At 41.7% G+C, this 18,157-nt stretch overlaps 1 protein-coding gene across 1 annotated transcript in view; it reads right to left on the bottom strand.

The window, feature by feature from the left end:
• The window catches only part of thsd7ba (thrombospondin, type I, domain containing 7Ba), a gene marked incomplete at both ends in the record, with an annotated part of 97,057 nt that overhangs the window by 59,328 nt on the left and 19,572 nt on the right, over window positions 1–18,157 (bottom strand). The window contains 4 exons of the mRNA XM_079276516.1: window positions 3,873–4,031; window positions 9,215–9,384; window positions 10,169–10,417; window positions 12,103–12,943. Of these exons, the coding sequence (XP_079132642.1) occupies window positions 3,873–4,031; window positions 9,215–9,384; window positions 10,169–10,417; window positions 12,103–12,943 (1,419 nt within the window). The remainder of the gene's footprint in view (window positions 1–3,872; window positions 4,032–9,214; window positions 9,385–10,168; window positions 10,418–12,102; window positions 12,944–18,157) is intronic.

The raw sequence follows: 18,157 nt of genomic DNA, 5'->3' as shown, positions 1-18,157 counted from the left end.
CTCGTTACTAGATTGTCTAGTTGTTAGGATCCATGGTTTTGCACTGATTTCATTATCAGCAGCCATATTATATTAATATTTATTATTCACAATTACAAAATATATATTTTTTCAAAACAAATTTTCCCATTCTCATTTACATGTCTTCAGGCATTGAAAATGAGCGCTTCCTGCTGCAAGGAGATGCTGTTCACTGTAGTGTGGCGTAAAAGATCCTCGTGCAATGAGCACACATTTCAAGCAGAGCTAGAAATTTAAGAAAGATGCCAATGAGTTGCTGAACATGCAGAATAGTGCAGTTAGTTTTAACATTCAAAAGAAACACAGCTTCATTCTTTCCTTTCTATAAAGAAAATGTTAAAATAATGGGCCCAGATATCATGAGGTGGAGGGGTTAATTGATGAACTAAATAAAAAATCTGAGAAGAGAAACAAGGGGAGGTGAGGGAGATAATGAGGCAGTGGCACGGCAAAGGAGAAGCTGCTTAAAAATAGTAGGAAAGCGTGAGTGATTCGGGTTCAGTTATTTGGCTGGCAAGACTTTCACACAGACACCTGTCTCTCTCCAATTACTGAGTCTCACTGTCTTTTCACTACTGAGACTGCAGTTTCTGTTGCTAAATTGGGGGCCACCAGCTGAGGTGTACTGGTTCCACACTGGCACCATACTGCAACATCTTTGCAGGTGTATAAATGAAATGTCCATCATAACAGCATCATCTCAATTGTTCTATTCATTAACAATGCTGGACACACCACAGACCCCACGTGCTAACGTACAGGCTATGTGAAACATCCCTTTCAAGTACTGGTCATGCAGGAGCCGCCGGTAGAACATATGAATGGTGGACACAGTGCAGGGTTTTCCAAGAAAAATGGACCCGTTTTTCTTCCCGGAGGTAAATGGGGAGCAAAGGTGCTTGCTGTAGTCACAACACCTTTCAGTGCTCAAGGAATATAATATTTGGTGCCACTATCAGACTCATAGTGGCAAAATATATTCGAACTTGCAAAGACAACAGAAAACAGAGAAGCTGATGTAATTGTTGACAGGTTTAGTGAAGCTGTTTTTAGTCTTGGGACACCTCAGGCTGTTCATCATCTGTTTCACAAATGAGCCGCATTTGTATAAATATGTATTCCCTTGGCATACATTGTTCCTAAAATACATATTTATATACAATGTTTTAGAGCAAAATGATCATGAAATCGAGATATATAAGGGTATATAACATGAAGTTAATAATAAATGCCTCTACACATGCGATTGGCAAATTTTCCAACAACATGATAATCATTTTGACAAGAGCATTATCATTAAGCCAATTACCCAATGTATTACAAAATTGCACCATAATTTGTATTCACTCCAAACCATTGATTCTCTCAGAGCTGGGTTTTTCATAAAGCATTGATTTCTTCATGAAAAGGTTCTTCCTGAGATGACACCTCACACTCTAATCTACAGTCATTATCAAATACTGAGTTATACAAATGTTCTTGTGGAAGAAAAATGGTTTGAAATGTGTTTTCCAGGCTCCAGCACCTCCTCCAAGTAACTCCAGTAAAGTAAACTTGAGCAGCAGCAGCAGCAGCAGCAGCTTTTTTAAACCATTCCCATTGTACCGTAGCTTGGCAGAAAGGTTTCACAGTCTTTCCCTCTACAGGTGGAACTGCATTACCCCAGGATGCCCACTGTATAAATTACCTCCCCAAACCATCTACTGGTGTGAGGCGCCAGTTCAGGAGCCTGATCCGAACGGTGTTCCCAGAGTGGGCTCTTGAAGAGCAAAGAGACTGTAGATCGATTGCAGTATTGCCCAGAGCACTTACTGCTGCTCACTTCCAAACCACAAAAAACAATTTGGCGTGGGCATGCCCCCGTGGATATTAATAATTGAAAGGTTGCTTGGTCATACCAGGTTTATTTCAGGGAAACAAGGGCCACCCAGTGATTCTCAGCACACTGTTGCTCAGGAAAATAAAACCTCCCTCCAGCTGCATGACTTCTAGTAGAGGCATTACTAAAATTATATTCACGAACATCCCGTGATCAATTCATTTCCCCACATAGCTGCAGAATGTGATAGGCCGAGATAACGTGAAAAAAAAGGGAAAAGCACATAATGTGACTGCGAGGCAATTTAAATTTGTAATTTTCTGGAGAGTAAAGCCTGGGCTGCAGGAGCATCTTTGCTGGTTGGCTCTTGAACACCGGGATCCCGCGGGCCCATTGGTTAGAGACGGGCTGTAGTTTATTCTGGTGTTGTGGAACATAAAGGCTAAGTGTAAATTCAATAGGAGCAAGAAATTCTCTGCAGCTCAAGGACCACGGGCAACAAGGATCATAACAACACCCTGCCACTCAATAACGGCTCATTGTTTCGCAGGAAACAGGGCTCACTGCGAGCCCTGTTCTATTGGTTTCATATTCTATCTGCTGGGGGCTGGGGATCTTTATGAAAGCCATCAAAAGACGCCATGCCACCAGAGAGCCCTGTGCGGAACAGCAGATGCTGTGTTTTCCACTCCTTAAAATATATTAATGACACTGTCTGTGAGACGAGTTGGCTCATCTCATAGAGACCCAGTGTTGGAGAGTGTGGGCACTGACCTGAACAATCCGCACTTCAGCGGCTCCCCGGGGGGCTTTCATGCACATTTACTCACGACAGGGACGAGGTCACACCGCCCTTTTAGCACAGCACTAACACACTAACAGCTCCTCCACTGACTGAAACACACACACAGACACACACACACACAGACACACACAACGTGTAGCCTCGCTAAAGCAGGCGGATATGACACATGCTCACCTGTGGAAAAAGACAAGAACATTCAGACAGCACGAGTGTGCGGAATACTTGAGCACACACACACACACACACTCACACAGACAGGATGCATCTTAACTCCTTTCACCCGCCCAGGGACAGAGCTGAACTACAGGCGTGCTCTCTTTCTGTCTTTCGTCCGCTGCGGTTCCTCTCAGCCAGCCGGTTATCAACAAACAATTTACAACCCAAACATATACTGCCTCCGTCTCCTGCTCTGACAACATTGCTCTCTTGCACTGGCATCCGCTCTCTTAGCCCCCATGAGCCACAATCTCTCTCTCTCTCTCTCTCTCTCTCTCAGTTTCCTCACTCTCAATGTTGCCAAAGCACCACACAATCTATTGTTTGGACATTAAAACGTGCTAATTATATTAAACAAGGTAAGTGGAAAGCCCCTTGTTGACCATATTGAAGGTACTCCGCTCTTAGGCAACAATTGCTATTAACGGCTGATTGTAAATGTACTGCATGGCTAAAGTGTCTGCAGTAGAGCTAAACAGTTAATTGTTTTTGACTGAGTGCTTATGATTTCGCCACTGGCACATCTGTGCAATTATCAGTTACAATTTGAAATCATATCAGCTTGTTAGCAAGCCATGCATAATATATTTTGGATGGCCTGTGTCCATCCTGCTGTCCGTCCATCTGTCAAACATGATTCTGAGAGAACAGTATTCTGCTGTTGGAGGCATGATGCATCTTGGAACATATTTTTGGCAAATAAAATGACGCCCCGATCTCCTCTTTTTTTCTTTTTTGTAAGATTGTTAAGTCTAGTTACAACAGCAATCGTGCGTTATCATGACTAGTAGCAGTGGTCTCGCTGTGGTGGCACCTGTTGTTTGAAGGCCACATGTGCAGCGCTTACATCGCCATCAATACTGAGGAAATTATTCATCGAAAACAAGTTCTATACACGATGGCACGCTGTCGCCAACGACATGACACTGTTGGCAAATTGACATGTGGCTCTGCAAGTCGTTCAAAAGGCTAAAGCATGTTCACTCTCATATCCAATTCACGCCATCGTACCTTTCTTCCCCTGTGGTTCTTTGCAGTTGTCATGTAGGCAGGCACCCCAGGGTGACCACTGGGAGAGCAGGCAGTGGTGCTGGCAAGGGATGGAGCATTGCTGGACCGCCAAGAGGGGCTCTTCACCAGCGCACAGCCTGGCATTCACAGGCCTGGACACTGAACAAACACAGGAACAAGGATATAGCAGACTTAACACGGGCAGCGGTGGAGTGCATGTGTGTGTGTGTGTGTGTGTGTGTGTATGTGTGTGTGTCTGTGTGTGAGCTAACTGTCAAGTAATATGTGTGGAATTGGAAAGCAAACAGAATTATCTGCTTGATGTTTTGAAGTGATTGAAGAAGATGAAGAAGTGTCACAGTCATCGGATTGACACGCATGGATGTAGATTAGTTCTGACTGCAGACAGGAGGGTATTCAATGGTAAAAGGCTACAGTTTATAATGTTGTACACTGTGGCGAGAAGCAGGGTAGATTTATATATGAAAAAGAAAGCAAAAGAAAGAACAGAAGGAAAATTGCTCTTCTCATCTCATGTGTAGCTCAGGAGAACAGTAAATAGAGGGCAACGACCAGCTTAGGGAGTAAACAGGCAAGCCCCTGTAACCAATGTATAACCAATGCATGGCTGGTATCATTTGGACATCAACAACCTGTAATGGGCTCTGATATTAGTCTCTCACAAAATTAGTTTTTTTTTTGTTTTTTTTGCTTTTCCACAACACAGGGATTCACTCAATCTAATACTACTAATGATGTGCACCTCCGCACATCATTGAGTGGCAAAATATCCATTTAAATGAGAGAAATTCACGAAATGTCCATCATGCATTTTGTGTTCTTACCAAAATTAATTTACATGGTGTTTGATCTCCTTTTGTAAAAGAATGAAATGCTTGCTAAACCACATTCATAAAGTGCGTAGTAGACATCTGTCTGCTTTGTGATTGTAAATTGTGATTTCTTGTATTTCTTGTGTTAGTCAATTGCATCACTGGAGCAAATTGTTTTCCACATTACCAGAGCAAGTAGCCCTCCATGTTGCAGGGGTACAGCCACATCCGTTTGCATTAACTAACGCTGAGCGGGTCACGTTCAGCTGCGGCCATGCACACAGGGCTGCGGCTCAGTGGGCGGATCGGCCGTCCTTGATTTAAGAGGCGGGAGTTCAATCCCCATTTCCAACTGTCTGCATGTCAAAGTGTCCCTGAGCAATAATCTGTGGATGTCTTGATCTTTGTCCCGCAAAACCATAGGTTCATAAGATTGATTTTCTATTTCCAATATATTTGCTGTCCAAACACACCTCTGATAACATTTCTCTGAAAACATCTGGTGAGCAACTGCCAGCATACCTCAGCTACGGACTCATGGACTCGGGACGAAGGAAATATGAATGAGGTAAAACGTATTATTTTAAAATGAGTTATGTTAATAGGCAGGAAACAGAGTGAACTTAAAGTTGAAAGTGATTAAAAACTACCCACTGTGCTTAATTAAAAAAGATACATGAAATACTTGCTATGCATGTTTTTTGTTGTTTCTTCTAATGATTGTAAAATTGGAATCAAACTAATCATTGTATAATTTTTGAGCACAGCCATTTGAAGTTCCTAAACACTCGGTAACACTGCTTGCCTTGGTGATTCTGGCTTTTTTCCATTTCTATTCATATTCATTTATTTACTGAGAGTAATTAACTTTGGCTTCAGGAAAAACCTGGTTTAACCTTTTAGGCTTTATCTACAGCACCAAAAGAATACACTATTATACAACTAAATATACAACTACAGTTCAACTGATATGGTTCAGGGGAGGCCCCGGGTACATTCACTGTGATCAGTTACAATCCTGCATGTTTCTGTAAATTGCAGGTCAAAGTTGACTGAACTACCTTTCCATCTGTCCCTCATGTCATCATAGGAATCATTGAAAGGGAAGAATAAGCCGCAGGCTGGCTACACGTACCATCTCCACACCGAGCTTATACTGTCAGCACTGCCCTAAGACAAAAACCACGACATGAAATGTGGCTCCTTCTAATTACAGCCTTCTTTTCCAGCTTGAATTCTTTACATTGGCTATCTTCAATGTCTTAGCCCACCTGTCTAAGTTTAATTACAGCTTGTTAAATCAGCATGATATAACACATTGCATAATAGCATATTACATAATTCATAGCGGGAGGAATGATGGAGTTCCGCTCGAAGTTCAAAGTGAATCAATTCACACCCTTTCATAATACCATCACTGATGATAGCGCTATATTTGATCCGATATGAAAACACATTGCCCTGCAAGTCTGTATCAGCCATGATTCTCAACCTCGTGAAAATGAAAATCCACATTTTCTCTTACGATCCAGGCCAGACACAATTACACAGATACGTGTACAATATAATGCAATCCTCTGTGTTCAAGTCACCCACACATTAAAGTGATATAGTCAGTTACATTTCCCGCACCAACAGTAATGGGAAAAGGAGATAGGATTGAAAATACTGAAGTAAATATCATTTTTAAACTTTCACTCTGAATAATTTCACTGTTAAATAACAGTAAAATACTGGCAGCAGAGACGGGTGAATTTTACTGTTACTTTACAGTGCAGCTACTGTTAAGTTATTTTAATCGTATATCATTGTAAATTGGATTACATACTGTATATGTGAGAGTAGAATAACTGGGCTTTACGGTAATTATACAGTATATGTCATCATGGTTGTGTTTATTTACAATGGGTAATACAATCTGCTACTTTTGCCTTTTAATTCCAGACAATAAAACACGAGAATTCATATACAATACAACATTGCTGTAGTCTATTACATGTCCACAATCAATTATACAGCTGACGTTTTAGGACAAATAACATTTGTATTCCAGAACAGGTACTGCGTGTTTAAAAGAAGAAATTTACACATGTAAATGTGAACTGCATATAGCTACATGACAGTGTAAAGGAGAAGGAGAAAGAGAGAGCGAACAGTGAGAGAGGATCTGACTGCCGTACGTCTTCATTTTCTTAAAGACACACTTTGGTAATTCCAGGTCCAAAATTGTCCTTCTGGTTTGCGGTTCTACAGTCGGCTCTATAATAGCACAAATAAAAACAAGTTAGGTAACCTACGTTATATTTTTACGTCGTAATTGGCGATTAACTTTCCTAAGGTTAACTTTGCTGGCTATGCTGTTCGCTAGCTAACGTCACTACAGCTACATGAGCTCCAGCTAGCTAACGTTACAGAGCTTGCTTTGCCAATTTTAGCAACCTGATGGAATGAAACATACAAAATGAAACATTATCCGAGATGTTAATTCAATGTTCATGGAGACAAAACAATACTGGGCACTGTCGATTTCAGGTGATAAGCGTAACTTTACCTCGGCTCCTCGTTGATCTCCACATGGCTGTACTCAGAAAGATGACGACCGAAGCTGTGTCGTCCAAAGTCACGTTCATCAACAGCCGATCACTGTCACTTAAAAATTATTCGTGGGCTATGAGCAGTTTGATCAATAAAAATGTGCAATAATCATAAGGAGAAATATTAGCCGCCAAGCCTCCAAGATAGTGATTTACTGAACTCATAGAGAGAAACGTATTGCCACCAGAAAACACTGTACTATGCTGATAAATTACAGTTATCTGCTGCTATGGTTAACCGGCGGCATTAACTGTTAATTTACATGCAAAGGATGAACATTTACCTGTGCGTTACAATTATTATGAAATACCGTCAGATACTTTTGTAAATCGAATGCAAATTTACAATTCCTTACAGTTTTGGCTTCAATAATGCCTGTTTTTTACGTACATTTTGAGATTATTCAATGTTTGAGTGAAATATCCACGATGTCTCAATTATAAATCCGATAAAATCTTGTGGCGAGCTACTTTCTGGTGATGACAACAGCCCACCACACAGCTGTTGGTCCCCTTCCTGATGAACATGTGCATATGTGCAGATGCTTTGTCTGGTCTTGGAGCACATAAACTGCGGGGGCGATAGGTAGACAATAATTATTTCCTTGCCTCGAAGTAGTGTTGTTTTTCACAAGTATCTTCTGCCGTGCACTCAAAGAAGGTTATTTTCACAAAGTTGACAACTAGAGATTTGCTTGTTATCTAGAATGGATATTGAGGTTCTAGTATAACAAATATGTTGTACAAAAGGTACATGTTTCCCTTCTCAAATATAATCATATAATCATCCTCCAACAACTTTTGGTTTGATTAATTCTAAGGATAATTATTATTCAATATTTATCCTTAGAATTACAATCAATGGTCTGTTTCTCTTTTCAACATGAACAAGAGAAAGCCATTCACACTGCATCGTATTCGCCCACGCACACATCGATGCTGGCGATGCTGCTCCGCTCATTGCCGGTAATCTGGTCGTGCTGAATTATTAATTTGTTATTTTTCTGGTGTGAACATTACTGCATCACAAGGTCGCCCGCATGGCTATCGATTTCTTGACCGCGTACAGTCACTTCCTTGTGTCTCTGCTGGTTCCCCTCCCGGTGATGTCAAGACTCCAGGAAATAGAGGAAATAATCTCCCACACAACCCCCCCCCCCCCCCCCCCCCGTACATGTGGCGATTTTACATTCCGGTTAAGTACGGATTAAAGAGAAGAAGTGTAATGTGTTAATTCGTGAGCTTTAGAGGTGCAACTAGGCAGATTTTGTTATCTTCCACAGGCAAGCAGCTTCCCCCGAAGCTAAATGAACCTGGTGCTGGCTGGAGCGTCGTTGTTATCGTACAGTCATGAAAGTGGTGTTTTTCTTTTTATCTAACTCATCCCAAGTGATCAGCTTCAGTCAGTGAAAAACATCTTAATTAGAACTGTTATCAATCTGTAATGCTGCTATGTGGTTTTCTGACTCTAACATTAAATAAGTGTAAAAATGTAGTACGAATCTGAGGTCAAAATGATTACTGGTGCCGCGCGAAAGAGGTCAGTCGAGAAAAAAACATTTGACCCTTAGATGTAATATGAGCAGAGTAGTGGGTCCCTGTTGTTTAAAGCATTCACTGCAACACAGGGTAGCTCAAGAAAACACCGTCTGATTAGAATTATGACTCTTCATGTCCACTGCACTTTGAACATGATTCCGCGACAGCAACACAGTTGGCTTATGATTTCTTTTTTGGCCTGCATAACCAACATACTGCTCTGCTGCCAACATTCACTTTTAATAATTTATGCTCACAGTTTATATCAAAACACACCACTGAGTTTACTTGGAATTTATTCGTGGTGTATCTCTTGAGTCACCATGTGCTTCCAGCGAGCCCTGGGTCAACTGTCATGAAGGCGTTTTTATCTTACCCTCCTTCCTGTGATGTGGTGCTGAGTGATCAGGGACTTGAACGCAGTAGGTCTTCCTGTTCTGGATCCCCCTTCCACACAGCATACTGATGTTTGCCAGCCGCCGGTCCTGCTGGCTGAGTAGGGGGAGGATGCGACATTCGCCCCAGTCAGTGGTCCTCCACACATACCTGGCAGACCGCATACAGACACGCAAACACGTTTGCAACGCAAACAAGCAAACATAATTTAAATGGGAGTCTCTGTTTCATATGTCTTAGGAAGTATACAGAATTATCATGCTGAAAGATGAATGCATTTGAAAAAGTGGCAGCACAGCAGTGGCGGAAAAGTCCCAAAAAGCAAATTAGCGAGAGCAGTCTGAGCCCATGTCAGGAGGAGAGAAGCATGCTTTTTGTTTTGTTTTTACTTTAAAACTTCGAAGCCAATGTTTGGTTTCAACGATGAACAATGCACTGGTGCAGAAAGCAATAATATCGGTGGAGTTTACCAGAACAACAGCCTGCAGTAATCTATCAAATGCTTAATTTCCGTAATGAGTTTTCCCTAATCATGTAAATCCTCTGCTCTCAGGCACTCCATGTAGATTTAGCAAATAAACCAAAATCTACCAGCAGGGAAAATAATTCTCGATTGACTACTTTGTTTACTGCATGTAATATTTGCCAAAGCCTTTAACTCAAATTCTCCTAAAACACTGTTTATCATCCATGTCATGTCCATGTCAGGAACTCCCAACAGTACATTATGTTATCGTAGGTTTCACGATAAATGAATATTTGATTCGGCTTCCAATCATAATCAATCAGGTGGAAAAGCCTAGCAAAGCAAAATCAAAAATCATTTGATTTGAGACAAAAAATCTGCATCAAGAGATTACCCGTAACAAAGCTTTTGTTTACAAGGATTGCGAACTCAAAATGAGACGATACACCATCATCGTTAAGGAACTACCTGGGGCAGTTCAGAAGTAAATCTCCGATGATGTTGCAAGCTTCTTTTTCCTCAAGAGCAGGACATCTTTGCCCCCCCCCAACTGTGATCTGCGTCATGATCCGTGACCTGAGGCGGTAACCAGGGGACAGATCGGTGGATCGGCAGGTCTTAGAGCAGGGACTCCACGATGACCAATCAGATGTCTGACAGTCGTTGGGCATCACACACGCATGAAAGGTCAGGGCGGAGTTGTCCTTGGTACATAGACTGCAGATATCGGAAGAAAGAAAAGAGGTTAAAGAAGAAAATACTACAAAAATTGAGAAACATATTACACATATTTCATATCTTTGTTACCCATTCACTGTTTGAAAATAGAGTATATATATGGAGCGTGGGAGAGCCCGACGCATGACAGATGTTAGCTGTGGCTGGTATTTAAATAGATTGGGAGACAGATTATATCAGTTGTGAAACACAGCATCTGCTTGGAGAACATACTAGTAGATACCTTGATTTCCTGATCAACAAGTGTCCACTTCTACATGACAATAAGTAAAGCTATTATACATCATGTTAACACAGATCTCAGACATACAGTCAGCCTTCACAGAAGTAGTACAAAGAGCTGATATTTTCAATTAAAAATATGAAACAAGTGCATTAGTCATGCAATTACATTTCTATTGTTTAATTTGGACAATGTGATTCGGTAGGTTATTAAGATGTGAGTACAACGCTCATTTAGGAATTTTACTTTGTAATTAGGCTGTAATTAGAAAAGCAGAATGAGGCAGAAGTCAGGTGGGAAATCCAACTTCAAAATCCCCAATCCCACTTCTGAGCAAATACTATGCGAATCAGACACTCTCCTGTTAATGGTCCCTTCACACTTAAGTCATAAAGCCATTGAACCGGCCTTGTTGGGCATAGTAATATGCAAAAATCAAACAGATAGCAACATACCCAATTTTAAGCCCCTCATCCAAACGGCATGGGTGAAATATGAAGACATCACATCAAACCTGGCCTGATACTAAAGCCGCTGCTTATAGAAGCAACGGCAAACAATGAAAATACATTATTCCAACAGGATATTGTGGATGAGTGATTTCTGATACAATAGCTTCCATGAATGGCAGTCAACAATGATCAGCTAATAGTGTCACTTTACACCAAGTAGATGCTATGGTATTTAAGTCAATATCATATAAATGCAAAGATTTTCTCTCCCCTTGAAGAGTGAGCACAATATGGAAAGTTGTTTATTTCTGCGTGTGTAGGTATGAATGTGTGTGTGTGTGTGTTTCTGTGTGCGCTTGCTTTCTGTGCAGTACAATCCATTCTTATCAAATCCAAATACCAGTGTTTGCTCAAACAGCAGGGACAGTTGTGGAGCAGCACTTGACATTTACCATAATAGTGCCTCACCCCCATGCTAATACAATGCTGAAACAACAGCTCTCACATAATCTGCCTATGATTGAATAAATAACCACCATCAATAAAAAAACATTTTGTTTCACAGAAGGGACGTGTGTGTGTGTGTGTGTGTGTGTGTGTGTGTGTGTGTGTGTGTGTGTGGGGGGGGGGGGGTGCATTGATCATGTTCTTTTCTTCTCACGTCGATACAATGAGTGAAGAACCATATAAATAATCGATTCCATTTGGACTATTTCCCCTTACAGGCACCCACATTCAGCTACAGAGCACATTTAATTAATGCAACCCACCTGATGTGCTACATCAGTGGAAACAGAGTTTAATGTAGGACGAATCCAGTTAACGGTCTGTTCCCTTGACGACCTACAAACCAGCTCTTTTCACAGATCCGCCTCGCTTTTTTCTCGGACCTTAAGATGTGCCCTCTTTTTCAGGTTCATCTTTTTTTTTCTCCATTCTGGCTGTATGAAAAGTGCTTCACCTGACACAAACACTTGTGATCGGCTTACCTCAGCATTGCATTCTTGCCGTCACTCCGTGTGCAGCGGACTTGTCGTGTCTGGTATCCCACCTCCAGTTCCCACGACACGGGGTTCTTGTGCGCATGACGATGCTGGTGGTGGTGGTGAGAGGCCTGTGTGTGCAAAATTACTGTGTTGCTCTCATTGGACCTGGAGCTGAAGTCCACTGTGGTCCTGCCACTTAACAGGGCATCCTTGTGACGGGGTAGTCGGCACTCGCTCCAGGCCCCTACTTTAAGGCTGTACTGGTACTCGCTCTCCCCAGCAGGGCAGTCAACAAGGCCGGAACAAGTCCTGGTCTCAGTCAAGTTGGGGCAGCTTGCGCCTCCGTACATCGGTGTGGCCAGGACATGTCGTGTCCGATGCTGCAGGCCAGCGCTACATGTTTTGCTGCAACTGGACCAGGAGGTGAAGTCTGAAACCACACAGTCCTGGGGGCACGGGATGAGGCACGCCTGATCCACGGGTGGTTTCTGGGAAAAGAACTCACATATCCTCAAGGCGACTGTGGTACGGTTTGAAGTGCGCACACAATGGACCTTGCGCCTCTGGATGCCGTGCTGTGCTGTGATGCACTCAGCCGTCCTCGGCTTGTGCTTGTTGGAAAAGAAAGAGACAAGAACGCAGCCCCCCCAGTCTGATACCTCCCAGACAAAGAGGTTCTGGTGCCAGTCGCAGACCTTAAAGCAGTGCCGCTGGCTTTCTGGCTTGTCCACGTGCTGACAGTGAGAATGGTGGGTAGTCCAGCCCTCCATGTGGACACACCATATTGTCCTTGTCTGAAGCCCGCCAGAACCACACTCCTCCCCGACACACTGACCCCACTGGCCTGCAACCAAGAAAAGACACATGGAGAGGGCATTTTCATTAAAACCTGCAGCTTTAAAAAAGAAATGATTTAAATTGCAGCAATCTGGCAGGTTGCAATCAAGCACAATTCAATGCCATTCACTTAACCTCCGTGATTGCTTTATTCATGGACTTGGGGAAGAAAGGAACAAAAGTTTTATTTTTTTTTTAAAGTCTTCAAACCACCGGCAGATATCAGGATAAAACGTACGAGGTTAGTTTCTCGGTCACAAAGGACTAGATTCACTTGGACTCTTGATCCCAAACTGAGCAGTGTAGGCTATGAAAGACATGGCCAGCTGAGGCACCACAGTTGCTCTTTGGTCGGGTGTTATTGTAAGATATGCTGTTCCTTTGCTGTGCTGCAACATTTTGTGATCCCTTTAAATCGAAGCCTTGTTTTTACTATTATTTGTATTAATTTCACGTCAACACAGCTACCGGTTCAACATCTCGTCTACAAAGATGAGGTGTTGCACATGTTGTTATAGAGCTTTTGAATGAAGATTGTTGTTTTTTTATTCAAAACAAGCCAAACCAAACAAGACACAACGTTATTTTCCTGTGGTCTGACTCTGAGACACACTAAGGATTTGAGTTACCTTAATGTGCAATTACCATTGCTTTCATTTAAGACTACAATCAGACTTGAAAGGAATTTCAGCAGTAAAATAATTGTCTGCAAAAGAGAAGAAACTGATAACAACATCTAACTGCCTTTGTTGAGTAATTCTTTGTACATCGCAAAAACCCAAAGAGAAGCACAATTTCATTTTTGCATGTTGGTAGAATCAGGAACCGCGAACAACATCGCGGATTAAAAATATCGACTGACAAACGTTCTGAAACAAGATCTGAAAGTTGATGAAGTCTGTATCTGATAGGTCTCTATGCAAAGATTGAAGTGTCAGAAGAACAGTGTGCCGCTTCAAAAATACACGTTCCTCATAAAATAATGAAGTATCCTGAAATATATCTCGAATCTCTGCTCCGGTTACATTTGACGTAACAAACTCTGAAGCCTAGATATTGTGGAAAAGAATAATGTGAACATGATCAGTCATATTTGACGCTTAGGCAACGAAAACTAACTAAGCAGCCAAGTTAAGCTGTTCGCTCACAAACGTGCAAAGTCCTGTTCTCACTCAGTTCAAATACACGCACAGTTAAATTAAGTTTTCAGGTTTCACCCTCATTTCTGAGTGTTAATGTGGTGGATTTATGCAGCGCGAAACAGAGCCGCCCTTGGCAGTCACTTCTTGGAAACATCAAAGTGTGTGTGTGACGAAGCACACTGATTTTCCAACTCTTGACAAATAGCGGGAGGTAAAAGTACTCTGTGGTCAGAAAGGGAACATAATTGCTGATACCTTTTTGTTTCCCACTGTGAATACTCGCGTCAGCGTCAAATTGTAGCTCAAAATGTGATACTTGGATGGATTCAAGGCTGACCACACACCACTTTTGATGTGAAGTAGGGAGACGGCGAGGATATGATTCTCATAAATGTATCACTCACCCATTTGAAAAGAAAGCTGAGCGTTTTATTTATTCATACGGGCTGTTGTGAGTTTTCAGTGCAGATAATGAATGAATGGATTGCAATAATAGCAAGGTTGTCACGTTGGTGTGTATGAAATATTGCTGCTATCATGCACACACACACGTTGCCCAGTTCACTTCCTTCTATTGTAAAAAATAAAATAGTTGTCAGTCATGTACAGGCAACCACCTGCAACTCTGTTTCGTTGGTTGCTACAATTCTTTTATAAAGAGTATTTCTCTCATTGACCGTGTCTGGAGCGCCTGTTAATAATGCTCATTTTGTTGAAGACTTGAGACTTTCAAATCGATACCATAAAATGCGAGAATATAGTGATAACCGTTGCGTTAACATCAGCATAATATGCAGATTGCGGTGATTAAAGAGGCTAATTAAATTGCAATTTTATAAAATGCCAGATATATTTGTGATTCATGAATCCTAATCCAAAAACAAATAAAATTAAAAAACATTCGACCTTTTGTCCTCATTTTAAAAAGAAGTAGACACAAATCAGAAAAAGAAATAATTGAAATGAATTTGCTGATATGATGTGGTTATCTCTGTCAGTCACATTCACTTCTCATCCAGTCATTTTGCCACATGCTATGAAAGGGATAATTTGATTCATTGCTTCTAATTGGAATTTAATCGATGTAATAATGAGATCCTCCTGCATCCTAAATGGCTTTCGAATGACAACTCACTGAAACAGTTCCATGCCCTTTCATGCCAGTGCAATCTGTTGTTAACACTTTGTTCCCTGGCCAATCATTGACAGGACAACACTGCTTTGAAGCTGCTGCTTTTTGCTTAAGGGAGCAACATTTCAATCTGCTGAACAGTTTCATAGTTCATCGAAGCACATCATTGAGTTTATTCGTCTTGGCTTTAATGGGGGGCTTACAGTGTAACCAACATCATTATGTTCATATGATCTTTTTTGTCTCACACAACTCAAAGGATAAGAGACCAAAGGCATTATTGCTGTTATTATTCATTTACAAAGACGTTTTCAAACACCGGAAAAAAGATTGATGATTTGTCCATTGGCTTTAATTTCAGAAACTATGTAAGACATCCAGATAAACATAAAGAGGTGCAGTAATGAGAACATGTCCATCTTTGTCTGACAAAACACAGTGAGGGTATTCCAGCAGACGTATACTATTGTATGTGGTGCAAATGGAAAAATACTCAATATAATAACAACAGCAAAGACATGGCCACGTCATTCTGTTGATATGTGAACCTACACGTGGCTGGTATTGAACCATTGGAATTGTAGATGTTAGTGTTGCTTTGAACAATTACATTATTTGCCTTTTAAAGGGTGTAGTAATTTAGGCTGTCCCGAGTATTAAAAGGAAGGACAACAACACAATAGTGTCGAGAAATCCATAACAAATTCATTGGAGACAAATGCAGCAGTCAATAAAAGCGCAGCCGACTGATAGCTAACGAGGAAAAACCCTTTGCTTTATGGGAATAGAGCTCTATTAAGAGATCAAATTGTAGGCACTTGAAGGCAGAAACTATTTGGTTACAAGAGCCCCATTTAGCAAAAGGCCATTTGTAGCTCTTTTATACAGGCCACCTTGAAAATGAGCTGCGTACAACATGAGGGCAAGCAAAAACAGCTGAAAATAGAACCAGGGCTGAATGCCTAAACTGGATCAGAAAACATTTTTTATTGCCATAACAATTTAACTTGTTTTATATCCATGCATATCACCGATAAGTGTGCCCTTTGAACGGCACAATTGTTCAGATTTCCTCTGCAGTATGTGCCATCGTATGTGCATGTTTTCGTTGATTAGTTTGTATTTTTCAATGCACAATTAGGGCGCCTCATGCTGTATTAAACTGAGCGAACATGGTTCCGCTTGAGTTTGAATTGGTAGCTTGAGCCCCAGCTATAGATGATGTGTGCCAGGCTATTTGTTTACAGCCTCAAAGACACTAGCAGCGCTTTGAACAGGAGAGACGTGTTGCTTCTGTCAGCAGAGAGAAGAGGATACCCGAGATCACTCAATGCCGTGAAAACGTCTACAGTCGATGAAAACATTATAATTAGACCCATTAGACAGTAGATGTTAGTTGAATTTAACTTCAAAAAGTGTAGTCGTACCCCAACGACAATTCAGTACCCCAACAATTCAGTAAAAGACTTAAAAAAAAAAAAATCTCAAATGGGTTACACCCTAAAGTAGACATGAAAAGCCGTCCACAAATAACAGATATGAGCAGCAATTGAGCTTAAACACCTCCAGTGTCCTGTCAACAACGAGCAGCTCAGTGCACTGCTCTTGCGGCCACTGATAGCACTCTTTCATGATAACCACTCTTTCATCAGCATGGCCACCTTTGCTCAATGCTGCTGTTTTTCCCGCTGTGCCAGTATATGCATGGCTGATTTATGGAGGTGTGATTGGGAGCGAATCCGCTGCCAGGACAGCCAGCTAACACAAGCACTGTCTCCTAAGCTCGGAATAATCACTCTCTCGATCTGTCAGCTTCAGCATCTGTCGGCCCCTCGGGAGGAACAAGACACCCACAGCGCCTTCATTCCTGATGCACTTAGTCGCCTTGCTTACACCCCCGGGGGGGCTCCAGTATCCCTGGGGGTCCCTTCTATATTTACTGTTCCATTTATGTACGTCCGGGTATAAGAAAGAAAGTAACTGTGCAAGAGGCTGTGCCAACTCATACGATACAGGAAAAGGCAGGAATTGAACTCAGCCGGTGTGACAGAACATGCCCACTCTTTTGCATCATTGTTCCGTTGAACCCTTAATTTGGACAAATGGTAGCAAAGGCTGTACGACAACAACAAGTAACACAGCAAAAGCAATCTCCACTGTGCCCCGAAACCAGACAGACGGAGACAAAGAAGAAGCAAACAGCGAAGCAGTAAACTGTCTCTTAAACAGCAGCGTTCCGTCAAGAGAAAACTACACTCACCACTGGCCAATCTTTTGCCTCTCTGGTCTCTTTAATTACATTTAGTGAAAGCATCACTGAGTCAGGTCGGTAAAGTCTTAAGCGGTTTCTTGGCGCTTCCAACTTCTTGCCGCCATTTTTGAGACTTTTAATGTCCGATGTTTTGTTTGGCTGCTTTGAAACTTTAAAGAGCAGCTGGATTGCACACGCCCAAAGATGCTTCTGTAAGCCACGCATTCTGCGTCAACGTGTCACAAAAAGAGAAACGGCTATCTTTTCTGAGCGTTTATTGATCACAATGATCCGTTTCTCTATCTACTGCACTGTCCAAAAAACAATTAATTTGGCTTGTAAAAGAAACACATCCATTACTTTAGTTCTGGAAAAGTATCTCTATTAACAATGTTGATGCTACTTCAACAGCACAGCACTTTTGAGTCCATGTCGTTCGATTCATTCGCTGACGTGCTGCAGTGACACATACAGCTTTTCTCTCTATGCCGCAGTTTTTTTGTGCATTTTCCTCGAAAACATCTGCTGAGTTTACTCGCCATCTATCTTCAACTTCTCTGCCCGGGTTTAGTTGGACTGTTTGGATGCATGCGTATTTTGTCACAACACTTTTTAATTAAATGATACCTATGGCGCTGCACCTCATTATGCACAGAGCCGTCCCCCGTGCCACACTTCCATCACTTGTAATTTATG

This window comes from Melanostigma gelatinosum (assembly GCF_949748355.1).
Source record: "Melanostigma gelatinosum genome assembly, chromosome: 10".
Classification (NCBI taxonomy): Eukaryota; Metazoa; Chordata; class Actinopteri; order Perciformes; family Zoarcidae; genus Melanostigma; species Melanostigma gelatinosum.
This window is presented reverse-complemented; position numbering and strand designations above follow the sequence as displayed.